Source organism: Myotis daubentonii, chromosome 16 (genome assembly GCF_963259705.1).
Source record: "Myotis daubentonii chromosome 16, mMyoDau2.1, whole genome shotgun sequence".
NCBI lineage: Eukaryota > Metazoa > Chordata > Mammalia > Chiroptera > Vespertilionidae > Myotis > Myotis daubentonii.
Window position 1 is genome coordinate 54,500,251 of NC_081855.1, and position 13,276 is coordinate 54,513,526.

At 55.4% G+C, this 13,276-nt stretch overlaps 1 protein-coding gene across 3 annotated transcripts in view; it reads left to right on the top strand.

Moving 5' to 3' along the window:
• The window catches only part of SAP30BP (SAP30 binding protein), a 32,340-nt gene extending 24,224 nt beyond the window's left edge, over positions 1-8,116 (top strand). For all 3 annotated transcript variants that reach the window (XM_059671249.1, XM_059671251.1, XM_059671250.1), the window contains 7 exons: positions 1,995-2,083; positions 4,277-4,368; positions 5,153-5,213; positions 5,292-5,343; positions 6,182-6,240; positions 7,290-7,374; positions 7,658-8,116. In XM_059671249.1, coding sequence (XP_059527232.1) covers positions 1,995-2,083; positions 4,277-4,368; positions 5,153-5,213; positions 5,292-5,343; positions 6,182-6,240; positions 7,290-7,374; positions 7,658-7,839 — 620 coding nt within the window. In that variant the 3' untranslated portion in view covers positions 7,840-8,116. The remainder of the gene's footprint in view (positions 1-1,994; positions 2,084-4,276; positions 4,369-5,152; positions 5,214-5,291; positions 5,344-6,181; positions 6,241-7,289; positions 7,375-7,657) is intronic.
• Positions 8,117-13,276: the final 5,160 nt, after the last annotated feature.

Genomic DNA, 13,276 nt, shown 5'->3' on the forward strand with positions numbered 1-13,276 from the left:
ATCGCTAAAAGGTTGCTCCTGAAATCGAAGGGATAACCTTTTATCTCGTTTCCTGAATGTTTCCCTTCATTTGCCAGCTACTTCCTAGGAATTCTCTTGTTCTAACCCAGCATCTCAGAAGGGGCTCTCCCTGCCCCTGCCATACTGTGTACCATTTGAGCCCGAGTGTGGTTGGGTTGCTGTGGCAACACGGTCACACCCTGTTTTTCCTAAAGGCTTTCCTGGAAAATGCCAAAGGGCATTCTTTGTCTCTGTGTCACGTGCACACAGGCACTCTCAGCGCCAGGGAAGAGTTCACCCCTCCCTGCCGGTGCCCACAGCCTGCCCGGGCCCTGCTCGCTCCGGTTGCTCACGCTCATGACATCGGAGGCCCAGCTCACCCAGCCATTCCCTCCGCCTGGCTCTGCAGCTGCTTGGATCTGGGCCTTTGAACTCCAGTTTCTCTTGGGCTGGAGGAAGGAGGAAGTCAGAATGAGTTTGAACTTCGGCCAGATCTGGGTGTCACCCTTGCTTCAGGAGGCAGGAGGCAGAGGAAGGTGCTAGGCAGAGAGCAGCACATGGTTCCCTGCTGGAAGCAGCTCCGAGACTGCACTGCCATCTGGGTCCACAGCAGGATGCCTCCCAGGCTCGGTCCTCCTGTCCTCGCCCCACATGGCAGCTCTCGTGCTCGGTTCTTGGGGGGTGGGCACCTGGTGCAGGCCCACTGACACACTGAGAGGTGACACCCTGCCCTGGCTGAGCCCAGTCTCGGTGCTGGCAGTGTGTGCGGGTGTGTTCGGCCACCGCTGAGACTGGTTAAGCCAGGGAGCCCTACCCTCAACTGTATCAGCACCGAGCTCTTTACAGTAACAATGGAAATCAGAGCACCTTGTCTGCTAAGACGCATCTTCGTCTTGGAGAAGGGGAGGCTGTGCCAGGCCACCCCCAGGCTGAGCGCAGCCACTCGGCCAACCCGGCACACACAGGGGACCCAGGAAGTGCCTGCTGGGCGTTGCTGGTGCTTTTTGTTCATTCTTTCTCTTCATCCTGCCCCACCCCGTTCCGCCTGCTGTTTTGCTCATTGTATGGTCCTTTTCATGAGAGAGTGTTTTTAAAGAGCACAGGCAGACCTCACAACAAACAGCGCATTGTCCGAGTGAGCCAGAGCATGGCTGCAGTAGCAGGGGCGGCCGGGGCGGGGAAAGGAGTGGGGAGGGGAGACTTGGGGGGCAGTGGCAGGTCTCCGAGGGAATGGTCCCTTGGAACTTGTGGTTCTCCACTTCAGAATCGGGCCTTTTGTTCCCAAGAATGAGGTGGACCAAAGAGGGTCAATTGGTTTGTTTATTTTTTTAAAGACCCTAAGCTAATTTCCAACAGGTAATTTTTTTAATGCCATTTATGCACAAAGCAGCTTTGAATGCGTGGAGCCCCCAAATCTAGGGAGGCTTGTGCCCTCTTTATCCTTTATCTTAGGATGAAAAGGGTGGCATTAAGCAGCTCTGAATTTCCAGAGCCCTGGGAGCTGCTTTAAGGACACAGCCAGTGCAGGGCCGGAGTCAGCTGGAGCTGGCTCACTGTCAGCCAGTGTGCACGTCCCTCCCCGCCCTGGGTTCAGCTCCTGCACGTTGGCAGCTTGCCGTTGGCCACGGCAGAGTTTACACCACGGGAACTGGCAGGTGCTGCAGATGGTGGCTGTTCTCTCCCCACCTCCCATTTACCAGCACCACCCAGGCATACTCTTTCCTTGAAAGTTACTGCTGTGCCATGTTGGCATGCATTCTTTACACTTGTACCCTCTGCCTGAACTTTCCTTCTTCCAAGTGGGCACATGCTGGCTCCTTCTGGTCACATGATCTCAACTCAGATGACACCACCCGCTGAGAGGCTACTCTGAACACTTCCATAGCGTGTATCCCTCCCTGAAAACATTGTATGTGCTTTCCCCCCATGGCCCATGTGTACCTCCTATTCTAACCCCCAGCTCCCTACAGAATTTTCCTCTGTTCTCTCAACAGCCTCCTTTTCTGAAAGAGTCCGGAATATGTCACCTGATGAAATCAAGATCCCGCCAGAGCCCCCAGGCAGATGTTCAAATCACCTGCAGGTAGGCACCGAGCTTGACTCTGTGGCCGGGGCAGGTGTCTGGTTTGGTCCGGCTTGAAGAGGCTTCTGTAAAAGAAACACCCAGGTGGGAAGGAGCCTGCAGTCCGGTTACCTCCCTTATCCGCTCTCAGGAGTTGCTGTGTACCCATGCCACCCTCCGCCACCTCACCTGGTGCTGGCTGTGTACCCATGCCACCCTCCGCCACCTCACCTGGTGCTGGCTGTGTACACATGCCACCCTCCGCCACCTCACCTGGTGCTGGCTGTGTACTAACTGCCACCCTCCGCCACCTCACCTGGTGCTGCGCTGGCTGGGGCACCCTGGCTTGCCCTCCATGAGGGCCTAAGCCTAGACAGAGAAGGTGACATACCTTTTCTCTGCAACCCAGCTGAGCCAATGAGAACATTTCAGAAGGAACTTTGTTAAGAAACCGAGGGACTGTCAGAATGTAAAATAAATTATAAAAATGTTAAACACGAGCATTTTTTTATGCCTAAAATTCCCATGCTCGTATCCCAAAAATGCCAGCTCACTAGCTGCTTGTCATCCAGTCCCATACAGACCTGAGCTGAGGTTTTGAAACCCCGGGGACGCGTAGCAGTTAGTGCAGTTACCCCTTGGGAGCAGGCCCTCGAGGACAGCTGGGGTCCGGCCTTCTAGCCTCTGAGAGGGTTTCTAGTCCCCCTTCAGGTCCCCTGTGAGTGGGACCTGTGACAAGCAGTAGGCAGACCCCCTCTGCCAGCTGCCTGCGGTGGCCACGGTGCTACCTGCTCCACCTTGGACCCCATAGAGCAGTGGTTCTCAACCTGTGGGTCGCGACCCCTTTGGCGGTCAAATGACCCTTTCACAGGGGTCGCCTAAGACCATCCTGCATATCAGATATTTACATTACGATTCATAACAGTAGCAACATTACAGTTGTGAAGTAGCAACGAAAATAATTTTATGCTTGGGCCACAACATGAGGAACTGTATTTAAAGGGCCATAAGGTGGAGAACCACTGCCATAGAGGCTCCACCTTGGACCCCATGGAGTCCCCTGGAGCCCCGTGCTGCTCCCAGGCCCATGCACCACCTCGCGGATGGTGACTCATGGGGCCGGGCTGTGGAATGCAGCGGGCGGGGGCTTCGGCGCAGTGAAGATTCTCTTCCCTTTCCGGAAGTCTCCTCCCTCTGCTGAGTCGTCAACCCCCTGCCCGCCACCCCCAAGCCTAATGTAACCTCCACACCAGGCAACAAGTCTCAGCCCGTCAGGACAGTCTAGCCATCTGCCAGGCACAGACAGCTGCTCAGCCTGAGGTTAGGGTATTTCTCTAGATCCTAGTGGGAGAGAGCATGACTCAGCACACCTTTCCGCTCACCCGAGATGGGGGAATCGTCTCATGGCCCAGGAGACCCAGAAAAGTCCTCTGTAAGAGAGGGCTGCCCCATAGGCCGGGCCTTCTGTGGGCCCCCCTGCCTGCCTGTGCCATAGCGCTCAAGTCTGTCCCCCTCGGCTCCTCTCTTCCCTGGTAGACAGATTGCAACCCCTCTCTCACTCGGTGCTTCCACTGGCCACGGCCGAAAGGTGGGCCTTCGCAGTCACCTCTCCCAGCATTCCCAAAGGGCATCCCTTGGACTTCTAACCCCCCACCTCCGCTCACAAGTGAGAGCTGAACTTGACCCCTGACGGTGCCTCTTGATGAAATGGTGGGGACCAGCCATCTGTGAGCCTCCCCACAAAGACATTCTAGGAAGTTTGTGAGGCCAAATCCAAAAAACTCTACTCCTGCCTTCCTCCGAAGGACACAGCCTTCTGGTCTCCCGCTGAGGACTTGCCCCCGTGTTAACATGTAAAACCAGCCTCCAGCCCCTGCCCATCACCGCTAGTGCCTGACACTCCTCTCCCGATGATTCAGGAGCTGCCGAACCAGGTGGGGACTCGTCCACGGTCTTCTCTGTGGCTTCTCGGCCTTGACCTTTTTACTACTCCTTCTGCCAGCTATCCAAAGGGAGTCAGGAGGAAAAGCATGGTGTAAACAGGCTGCTCGCGGTTCAAAGGCTGGTCAGAGGCTGGGTGGAGAAAGTGTGTCTGGAACAGGGCTTTAGGCGGCCCTGGATCTCCTGTGTCCATGTGTCCACACAGCCCATGTGACCACAGACTGGGACTGGGGGCATGGTGGGGTCATAGGGCCCTCTGTTTCTCTTCTGTAGGACAAGATCCAGAAGCTGTATGAGCGGAAGATGAAGGAGGGGATGGATATGAACTACATGATCCAGAGGAAGAAAGAGTTTCGGAACCCCAGGTGAGTTTCCCATGAGCCTGCAGGGTTGGTGGAGTCATTGATGTTGGACCAGGGACTGAGGTGCCCCATGGATGTGGCGAGGAGAGACCCAGCTAGGATCCCACCTGAGCCCAAAGGGACCATCAGCCAGTTTGCGATCCTAGCCGGACATTTACCATTTCAGATCCAGGCTGCACATAAACCAGTGTGTGGACTGGGAGCCAAGAGGCCAGGCCTAGGTTGGGGCCTGCCTGGGTTCTTACACCTGCTCAGCTCCTGAAGTCCGCGACCTCACAAGGCCTCGGTTTCCTCATCCGTGAGTGAGGGGGTTGGACTAGACCATTGTGGGTTCTTCTCTCACCTCTAAGAAGTCCCTGGTTCTGCGTGTAGGCGACAGACTTTAGGACAGAGCTGTCTGGTCTTACTCTGCCCAGTGCCTGAGCAAGGGGCACACCTGGGAAAGTTGGGTGTGATGGCAGCAGGGACCTGCCCTGGCCTCTGTGTGGGCATGAGTATGGTAGCCCCAACCCAGCCACAGCTGGAGATCAGGTGTCCAGGTCAGACCCCAAAAACGCAGCCCTCACCTCGATACCGTTCAGCCTGGCCCCTGGCTAGCCGTCATCCCGCGAGAGTGGCGGGCAGAAAGGACTGGTCATGTCGGGCCCGTGCACATCTCCCTCCCCCTGGGAAGCTTACTGAGAACAGCCCCGCTGGGTTTTCAGGTTTGTCTGAGCCCAGAAGCTGGGTGGTGGTGATCTCAAACTCTGGCACCCCTGCTCAGGGCCTCATCCTCTTCTTCTTCCAGCATCTACGAGAAGCTGATCCAGTTCTGTGCAATTGATGAGCTCGGTACCAACTACCCGAAGGTACGTCCCGCAAGGAGGCTGGGGCTGAGGGAGAGAGATGGCCCTTACTGACTACAGCGTTAACCTTTTCTTTTTCAGGATATGTTTGACCCCCATGGCTGGTCTGAGGACTCCTATTACGAGGCATTAGGTAGGTAGTCATCTGTCTGTCTGTCGGTCCACCTGCACACCCATCTGTCCCTCCATCTGTTCGTCTGTACGTGCAGTTATTCAGTCACCAGGCAGCATGCATTTCAAGGTCTCCTGTTAGTCCCTGCCCACGGAGCTGGTGTACAGCCCTGAACAAGACAGCCCCATCCCTGGCTTAGGAGGCTTATGACACAAAGAAGACAGAGGGTTGAAGGGGGAATTCCAGCAGTGAGTGCTATGCGATGGGGTGCAGGCAGGGCCGCCTGACCAGGCCAGGGGCTGGGCACGGAGGAAACACGTTCAAGCAGAGGTTTGATGATGCCGCGGCCAGCCAGCGGTAGACGGGTCACGGGCAGGGGGACGGCATGTTGTGAGGCCGCGAGAGCACAGCTTTTTCTCGCGGGTGGAGGGAGGGGGCGCGTTAGGGGGGACAGGGAGGAATTTCAAAGGGTCCATGCCCTCAAGTGACAGGTCTCAAACCAGCAGCCCATGGACCAGATCCGGCCTGCAGAAGGGTTTTGTTTGGCCCACACAAGTCTTGTCTTGCTTTAACTTGAACAGCTGACAACATTCTCCCTGAAAAGCCATAATTCCAGCTTCTCATGGTCCAGGGAAGGTAGTCGATACCGGGCCTTCTGTGTTCCCACACGGAGCGGTCAGCTGAACTCAGAGCGTGCGCACCTGGGCCTTTGGGTTTGAGGCCCTGCGGGCCTGGAGGCCACCTTAGTGCATCAGACAAGATGCAGGGAAGGCAGCCAGTGCTGGACTAAGGTCCCTCGGCCTAAAGCGTGGGAGCTGTCCCACGGCCACTTTTGTAACAGCTCCTCTTGTCTTTGTAGCCAAAGCCCAGAAGGTTGAAATGGACAAATTGGAAAAAGCCAAAAAGGAGCGAACCAAAGTAAGCGATGGGCAAATGTCCTGGATGCAAGGGGAGTGTTTAGGGTTTGTGGGTCCTGCTGGCGGAGCCCCAAGGGCTCCAGGCTGCTCTCCAGCCCTGCCCCCACCCCAGTTCGTTGCCTGGTGGTGCTTGGAGCCTTAGGGGTGCCTTGTGGAGGGACAGGCCTTGCTCGCTTTCCAGCCTGTCTCAGCTTGAAGTCACTTTCCAGTTGCTTCCATTTGGTTTCTTGGATCTTGTAGTTGCTGCCTTTGTCCCTCCATCCCCACCCCTGACAGCTGCAGAGCCCTGGTGGCTCTCTCTCTGGGGCCATTGTGTCCTCCCTGGCTGAAGGGAGGCAGGCATTTCCTCCTGAGAGCGCTCTGGTCGGTGCCTTTTGTGGCCTCCAGAGCTGACCTTGGTGGCCTGCCCAGTGCTTCCCTGTAGGTCCTCGTCTGATGGCCAGGAGACCCCTCACGTTAGGGCCCTGAGCACCGCTTCTTCCCGAGCAGGACGGGAGCTTTGGGGAGGGAAATGTGGCTGTGAGACCAGCACTTTATGACCAGAGCCTCCGAGAGAAAGTTCAGGACAAAGCCCCTCCCGCCTTTGGTTTGGCCTAACCCTCCCGCAGCTGTGGCCGCCAGGACGCCTCCCTCACCCCCAGGCAGAGGAGCTGCTGGGCCCTCTGGGCGCTGTGCTGGGGCCTTCGGGTTTTCTGATTCTTAGCCCTGGATTGAGTTCCCTTCGCTCTCCTTTCCCTCCCCCTCCCAAGCCCTGGTGTGAGGAGGGGGCCTGGGCATGGGAGGTGGGGCGGCGGAAGGGGTGCCCCTGGCGTGTGCAGAAGCCTGGTGAAGTGGGAGGATCCAGTGTCTGGGAAGTTTTCTTCCGAGTAAAAATCCCCTTCGGGCGCCTCTGGAACACTCCGCCCCCCCCCCCAGTCACGCTTGCGCGGGTCCTCAATGCCTGCTTTGTGTGGTGCCAGCCACACGCCTGTGCCCTAGGGCAGATGGCTGGCACAAAGGTGGGACCAGCCTCGTGGCCCAGGTCTCACTCCCTTCCCTCTTGCCCTCCAGATTGAGTTTGTGACCGGCACCAAGAAAGGCACCACGACCAACGCCACGGCCACCACCACCACCACGGCCAGCACAGCTGTTGCAGGTAGAAGGCGCTTGTCTGTTTCCGGCTGCACCACAGATGGAGCAAGGGTTTCCCTGCCTCGTGGGAGGAACAGACCCCATGGGGGTGGGGGGTCCCCACGGGGCCTCGGGCCTCGGCTCCACCTCCCTGCGCTTTTGCCTGAGCCCAGAGATGTCGAGCCAACCTTGGCTTTCCGTGGCCGGCCCTGAGGCTCCTGTTCCCTACGCTCTGGCCGCTGCTTCCGGAAAGGGGGGGGTCTCGGTGCTTTGTCTTGGTCCTGACCTCTCTCTCGCCTTATTTCCAGATGCTCAAAAGAGAAAGAGCAAGTGGGACTCCGCCATCCCAGTGACAACCATAGCCCAGCCCACCATCCTCACCACCACGGCAACCCTGCCAGCTGTCGTCACCGTGACCACCAGTGCCAGCGGCTCCAAGACCACCGTGATCTCTGCCGTGGGCACCATCGTGAAGAAGGCCAAGCAGTGACCCAGGCACCAGCCTGGAGCGGCTCGGACAGTCCTTCCCTTCCGGGGAGGAGCCGCTCCAGGGCTTGGTAAGAGATGAGGCTGCCGCCCAGTGACGGTGCCCGCGGGAGCTCCGCGTTGTACATTTCAGGACTGGGACCTGCTCCCCAGGGGCCGCCCCGCGAGGAGCCTCTGTGTGGCTTTCCAGCCAAAAGGTTGTTGCTGCAGAGATGTGGGCTGTGGACAGGGTCCTTGCGCCACCCGGGTCCATTGCCCTATTAAAAGTGCTCGTTCTTGCATCTTGGCATCTCGGATGCATTGGGCTCTCCTACAGTCTGTTTGCAGGCGAACGCGGAAGCTCAGGTGCCCTCTCCGTCTTCCGGTTGGGGTTACTACTCAGTGTTGAGGGCTGGCCCAGGAAGATGCCATGGCAGGAGGGGGCCCAGACAGTGGTGAGGCCCTGTGTGGCCACTGCCCGCTGTCTCGCTTCCAAAACCCAGCCGGTTCTCATCCAGGAGCGGAGGCCGCTGCTCCCTTGGGGGTGATTGAGCTTCCGGACCCCTTGGACACACCCACACTTTAAAGTCAGGCCAGTTCCCGGGAGGGCTGGGGTTGATCCCCACCCACACAGGGAGGGGCAAAGCCTCGGCTCCTGGCCGCAGCTGCCTGGGCCCTGGGCACCCCCCCAGCGCCGCCCGGTGCGGCAGGGAGATGAATCACCTCCTGCCCTGGCGGGGCAGCTCATTGTTTACAGGAGAGCGGGCTCCTGGGAGGATCCTGCCTCCACACCCTTCCTGCGCCCGTTATCTCTGCCCCACAGCAGCCCCGGGCAGCACCAGTGATCGCTGGGCTCCTCTTGGGGCCAGAACAGGTTTCCCAGCCGTGGCCAACCCAAAGGGGACGCGTTTGCCTCTCCGGCTCTTTGCCGCCTCTCCACGCCCGCGGAAGGGCTGCGCGCAGGGAAGGAAGCCGGGCTGTGAAGAGCCCAGTTGCTTCCATGGGGCACGCGGAGGTGGGGAAAGGTGCCCCTAAAATGGACCTGATGCTGTTCGGATGAGTCTGCCCCTGCCGCCCCCAGAATCAAATCAAATCACACTCCTCCCCTCCCCCCCACACAGCACTTGGCACTAGAGGACCCTCTCTCTCCTCCTCTGATAGGACTTCGCAACCCTGGAGAGGAGCTGCTGCCCCATAGTCCCAAGAGGTCTCTTTTTTTAATCATTTTGTTTTTTAACTTTAAAAATGTTTTTATTGAATTTTTGGAGAGAGAAACATCAATGAGAAACACTGATCAGCTGCCTCTTGCACGCCCCCTATTGGGGATCGATCCTGCCACCCAGGCATGTGCCCTGACGGGGAATGGAACCGGCCACCACTCGATGCATGGGACGACGCTCAACCAACTGAGCCACACCAGCCAGGGCCCAAGAGGGTCTCTTAAGGGACTTCCTTTCCTGCAGCCTCCACCAGGGGCCCCTGCTGTGGACGTGGGGGGCCTCAAAAATCAAATATGGGACTACCATATGGCCCCTCAGTCCCACTTGGGGGTACAGTGGGGCCTTGACTTACGAGTGTCCCGACTAACGAGTTTTTCGAGATTCGAGCCGTCTCTCGGCCGATTTTTTGCTTTGAGTTGTGAGCTAAAATGTGGGTTACGAGACAGCTTCAGATACCCCACCGCTAGTTGGCGCAGCGAACGTCACAGTGAACGCCACAACGTCAGCCCAGCATCACGTGTCTCACTTGTTCACTGTTGATTTGACATACGAGTAATTGGAGTTATGAGCTCCGTCATGGAACGAATTAAACTCGTAAGTCAAGGCCCCGCTGTATATGTCCAAAAGAAAAGCAGCGTCTGAAGTTCTGTTCATCTTCACAGTGTCCAAGAGTGAAAGCAACCAGGCTCCATTGAAGGTTGAGGGATGAAAAACTGTGGCCTGTACGTACAAGGGAATATTCTGTCGGAAAGGGAAGGAAATGTGACACGTGCTGCAGTAGAGGTGAACCGTGAGAACATTGCGCTCAGTGAAGTAAGCCAGACACGAAGACAAATACCATGATTCCACTTCTACGAGGCAGCTTTACTAAAGGAGTAAAATTCATAAAGATGAAAAATTGAACAGTAACCAGGGCTGGGGGTAGGGGGTCCGGGGTGCTGTTTAATAAGTATAAACGTTCTGTTTGCAAGATGAGAAAGTTCTGGAGATCTGTTGCCCAAAAATGTGAATGTACTTAACCCTATTGATCTGTACATTTAAAAATTAAGATGGTAATTTTTGTTATATTTTTTACTACGATTTTTTTTTTTAATCGGGTTGCTTTGTAATAGTAATTAAATTTTTTTTACCCCTAGCCAGTTTGGCTCAGTGGATACCAAAGGGTCCCGGGTTCGATTCCGATCAATTGCCGGCTCCTCCCCAGGCTGGGCCCTGGTTGGGGCTCATGCAGGAGGCAACCAATCAATGTGTTTCTTTCACATCAATATTTCTGTCTTTCCCTCTCTCTTCCACTCTCTCTAAAAATCTACGGAAAAATGTCCTCGGGTGAGGATTTAAAAAAAAATTATTTTTTAACCAAAAAAGAAAAGCAACATTTCCCCAGTATTTTTGGAGGCACATAGTTCATCCCCTGTTGATGAAGGGAACCTCTATTTTTTTTTTTTTTAATCAGAAGGATGCCTTCTATTAAATGTAGAAACAGAAAATCACAATTCTGCAGCGTCAAAAGAATAGTTGATCCAGGCAAGGATCTACAGTGGACGCTAAAACTCTTCGGTGAGAGGTAACAGGAAACCGGGCAGGGTGACAAGGCACTGTCTAGATCAGCGGTTGCCAACTGGTGGTCCGTGAGGTCCGAAAGGTTGGCGACCCTGCTCTAGATTACTTCTGAATCACAAAGTGTAAAACATATTTCTACAAAGAAGACTGATGGCTGTCACTTCATGATCTCTCACAGTGAGACAGCTGACATGTGCCACCCATTAAGACACGTAGCACAACCTAAGACCACTCTTGCCACAAATGGTTCACCTGGCCCCTAGCTGGTTTGGCTCAGTGGATAGAGCATTGGCCTGCGGACTGAAGGATCCCGGGTTCAGTTCCAGTCAAGGACACATGCCCAGATTGAGGGCTCGATCCCCAGTAAGGGGTGCACAAAAGGATGTGAACAAATATAAGCCGATCAATGACTCTCATCGATGTTTCTAGCTCTCCCCCTCCCTTCCTCTCTGAAATCAATAAAAATTTATTTTAAAAAAATGTTTCAGACTTTCAGACCCAACTTCCAGTTTGCAGGAGGCTAAAAAACAAGCCCAGTGACACCATGAGGAAGCAATCAAATCCAGACAGTGGGGCATTCTGCAGGTCAATTGGCTTTAAAGGTCAGTGGTGGTGGGGGGAGAGGGGGACGCTGGTAAGAGAGAAAACAGCTGCAGTGGGTGACATGGAGTGGACGCTAATTCAAAAGGAAATAGTTATAACAGGGGACAACTAAGAAATTTTAATAGAATTGAGTCAGATATTAGGACATTCTTGTTCATTTTTTTAGGTGTGATAAAGTCATTGTGGTGGTGTGGGGGACCGGATACAGATTTGGATATGGAGAGAAAATGTCATGGTATCTCCAACTTCAAATAGAAAGATAGATGCATAGCCTTGAGCAGTGGCAGGAACGTAGGTTTATCCGAGGCATGATTATTGCTAATTGGAAAAAAAAAAAAAGATAAAGGAATACATGACAAACATATAAAGTAAATATGACAAAGGTTCATTCTTGGTTGGGTCCAGGTAGTAAAAATGCAGATGATCTTTATACTCTTCAACGTTTTTACATGTTTGAAAATATTCAAAACAAAGTTGGGGGGATTATAATCTTAAAGGGGGTTTACTGGCAACTCCCTGGCCCTCGGAGAGACCAGGCCTAGCGACTGTCCACCTGGGAGGCCGCTCCCTCAGACGGGGCGGTCGGCACTGGGTCTCTACACTGCCCACCAAACTGTTCTGATCACACATCTCCTGTCTATCTTACACGTACCACTCTACCGGTAAGCGATGTACGTTGTCAGGCACAGGAATAGTGGGTTATCTGGCGCAGCTCTGGAGAACAGGCCGCCCGCTGTGGCGCTCCCGGGAGCAAGCAGGTGGTGTATGCCATGCCTCGGGCTTTCCCCAGCCCCGGGCATAGGAGCTCATCCAATGCTTGTGAAAGGAATAAGGAGTTGAACTAATGAGTGCACTGGCCTGGCCTGGGGGTGCTGGGCGGTGGGAGGGCAGTACAGAGCCCCGAGGAGGTGGCCCCTACGTGCCGGCCTCACTCTGGCCCTACGCTGCCGAGTGAGACAGCCAGGCTTTATTTCTTTTCTTTTTTCTTTTTTTTTTTTAATTGCTTAAAGTATTACAAAAAGTATTACATATGTCTCCTTTCCCCCCCCCCCCCCCCGCCCATGACAATCCCCTTATCAAATGAATATGGAATACATTTATTCTTAACCCTAAGGGCCCTCTCCCCAGCCAGGCACATCCCCTAGCCCAGTGGTCAGCAAACTCATTAGTCAGCAGAGCCAAATATCAACAGTACAACGATTGAAATTTCTTTTGAGAGCCAAATTTTTTAAACTTAAACTCTATAGGTAGGTACATTGCTATTAACTTAATTAGGGCACTCCTAAGGCTTAGGAAGAGCCACACTCAAGGGGCCAAAGAGCTGCATGTGGCTCGCGAGCCAGTTTGCCAACCACTGCCCTATACCACGTACCCCTGGAGTTTTGCACATGATCTCAGATGGTTCACAGACAAGCACCCCCAAGGTCCGCACACAGACCCCAGGTAATGACCCTCCAGACCCCCAGAAACCCGAGGAACTGGGGGCTGGTCTGAGGCCTGAGCACCGCCACCAAACGGGCGCTCCCTCCACAGTGCGCCCAGCCAGGAGCCAGCCTCGCCGCGTGCCCGCCAGGCCGTGCAGAGCAGCTCTCGAGGAGGACTGGGCCAGGCGGCTGAGCAGTGGCTCCCAGCTGCTCCCACAATCACTGACCGAGGCGAGCCCTGAGGCTCAGGGAGGCCGTCTAGCAAGCCGGGGGGCCCAGCCAGCCTTGACGGGGCACTGCACCTGCCGGCGCTGTGCAAGGAGCAGGCACAGAAAGATGTGCTGAGCGCTCCATCCTCAGGTCACAGGCCAGTGGAGAAGAGAGACCTCAGAACAGGTCCTTTCCAACCAGTGTGGTGGCCTGAAGCTGCACCGTTGGGGCCAGGGCTGCCAGGGGTCCTGCTGAATGGCACCGTCGGCAGGTGGGGCTGGAGAAATAGACCGATGGGGTCCGGGGCAACTTGGGAGGCTCCAGCTGACACGGTTTATCTGCAGCCCCGGAGAGATTGCACGGGGAGGGCAGGGCGGAGGGGCAGGTGTGTGACCCAGCCTGTTAAGAACAACTACAGCGATTGGACTGCCCCCCTGCGGGTGGG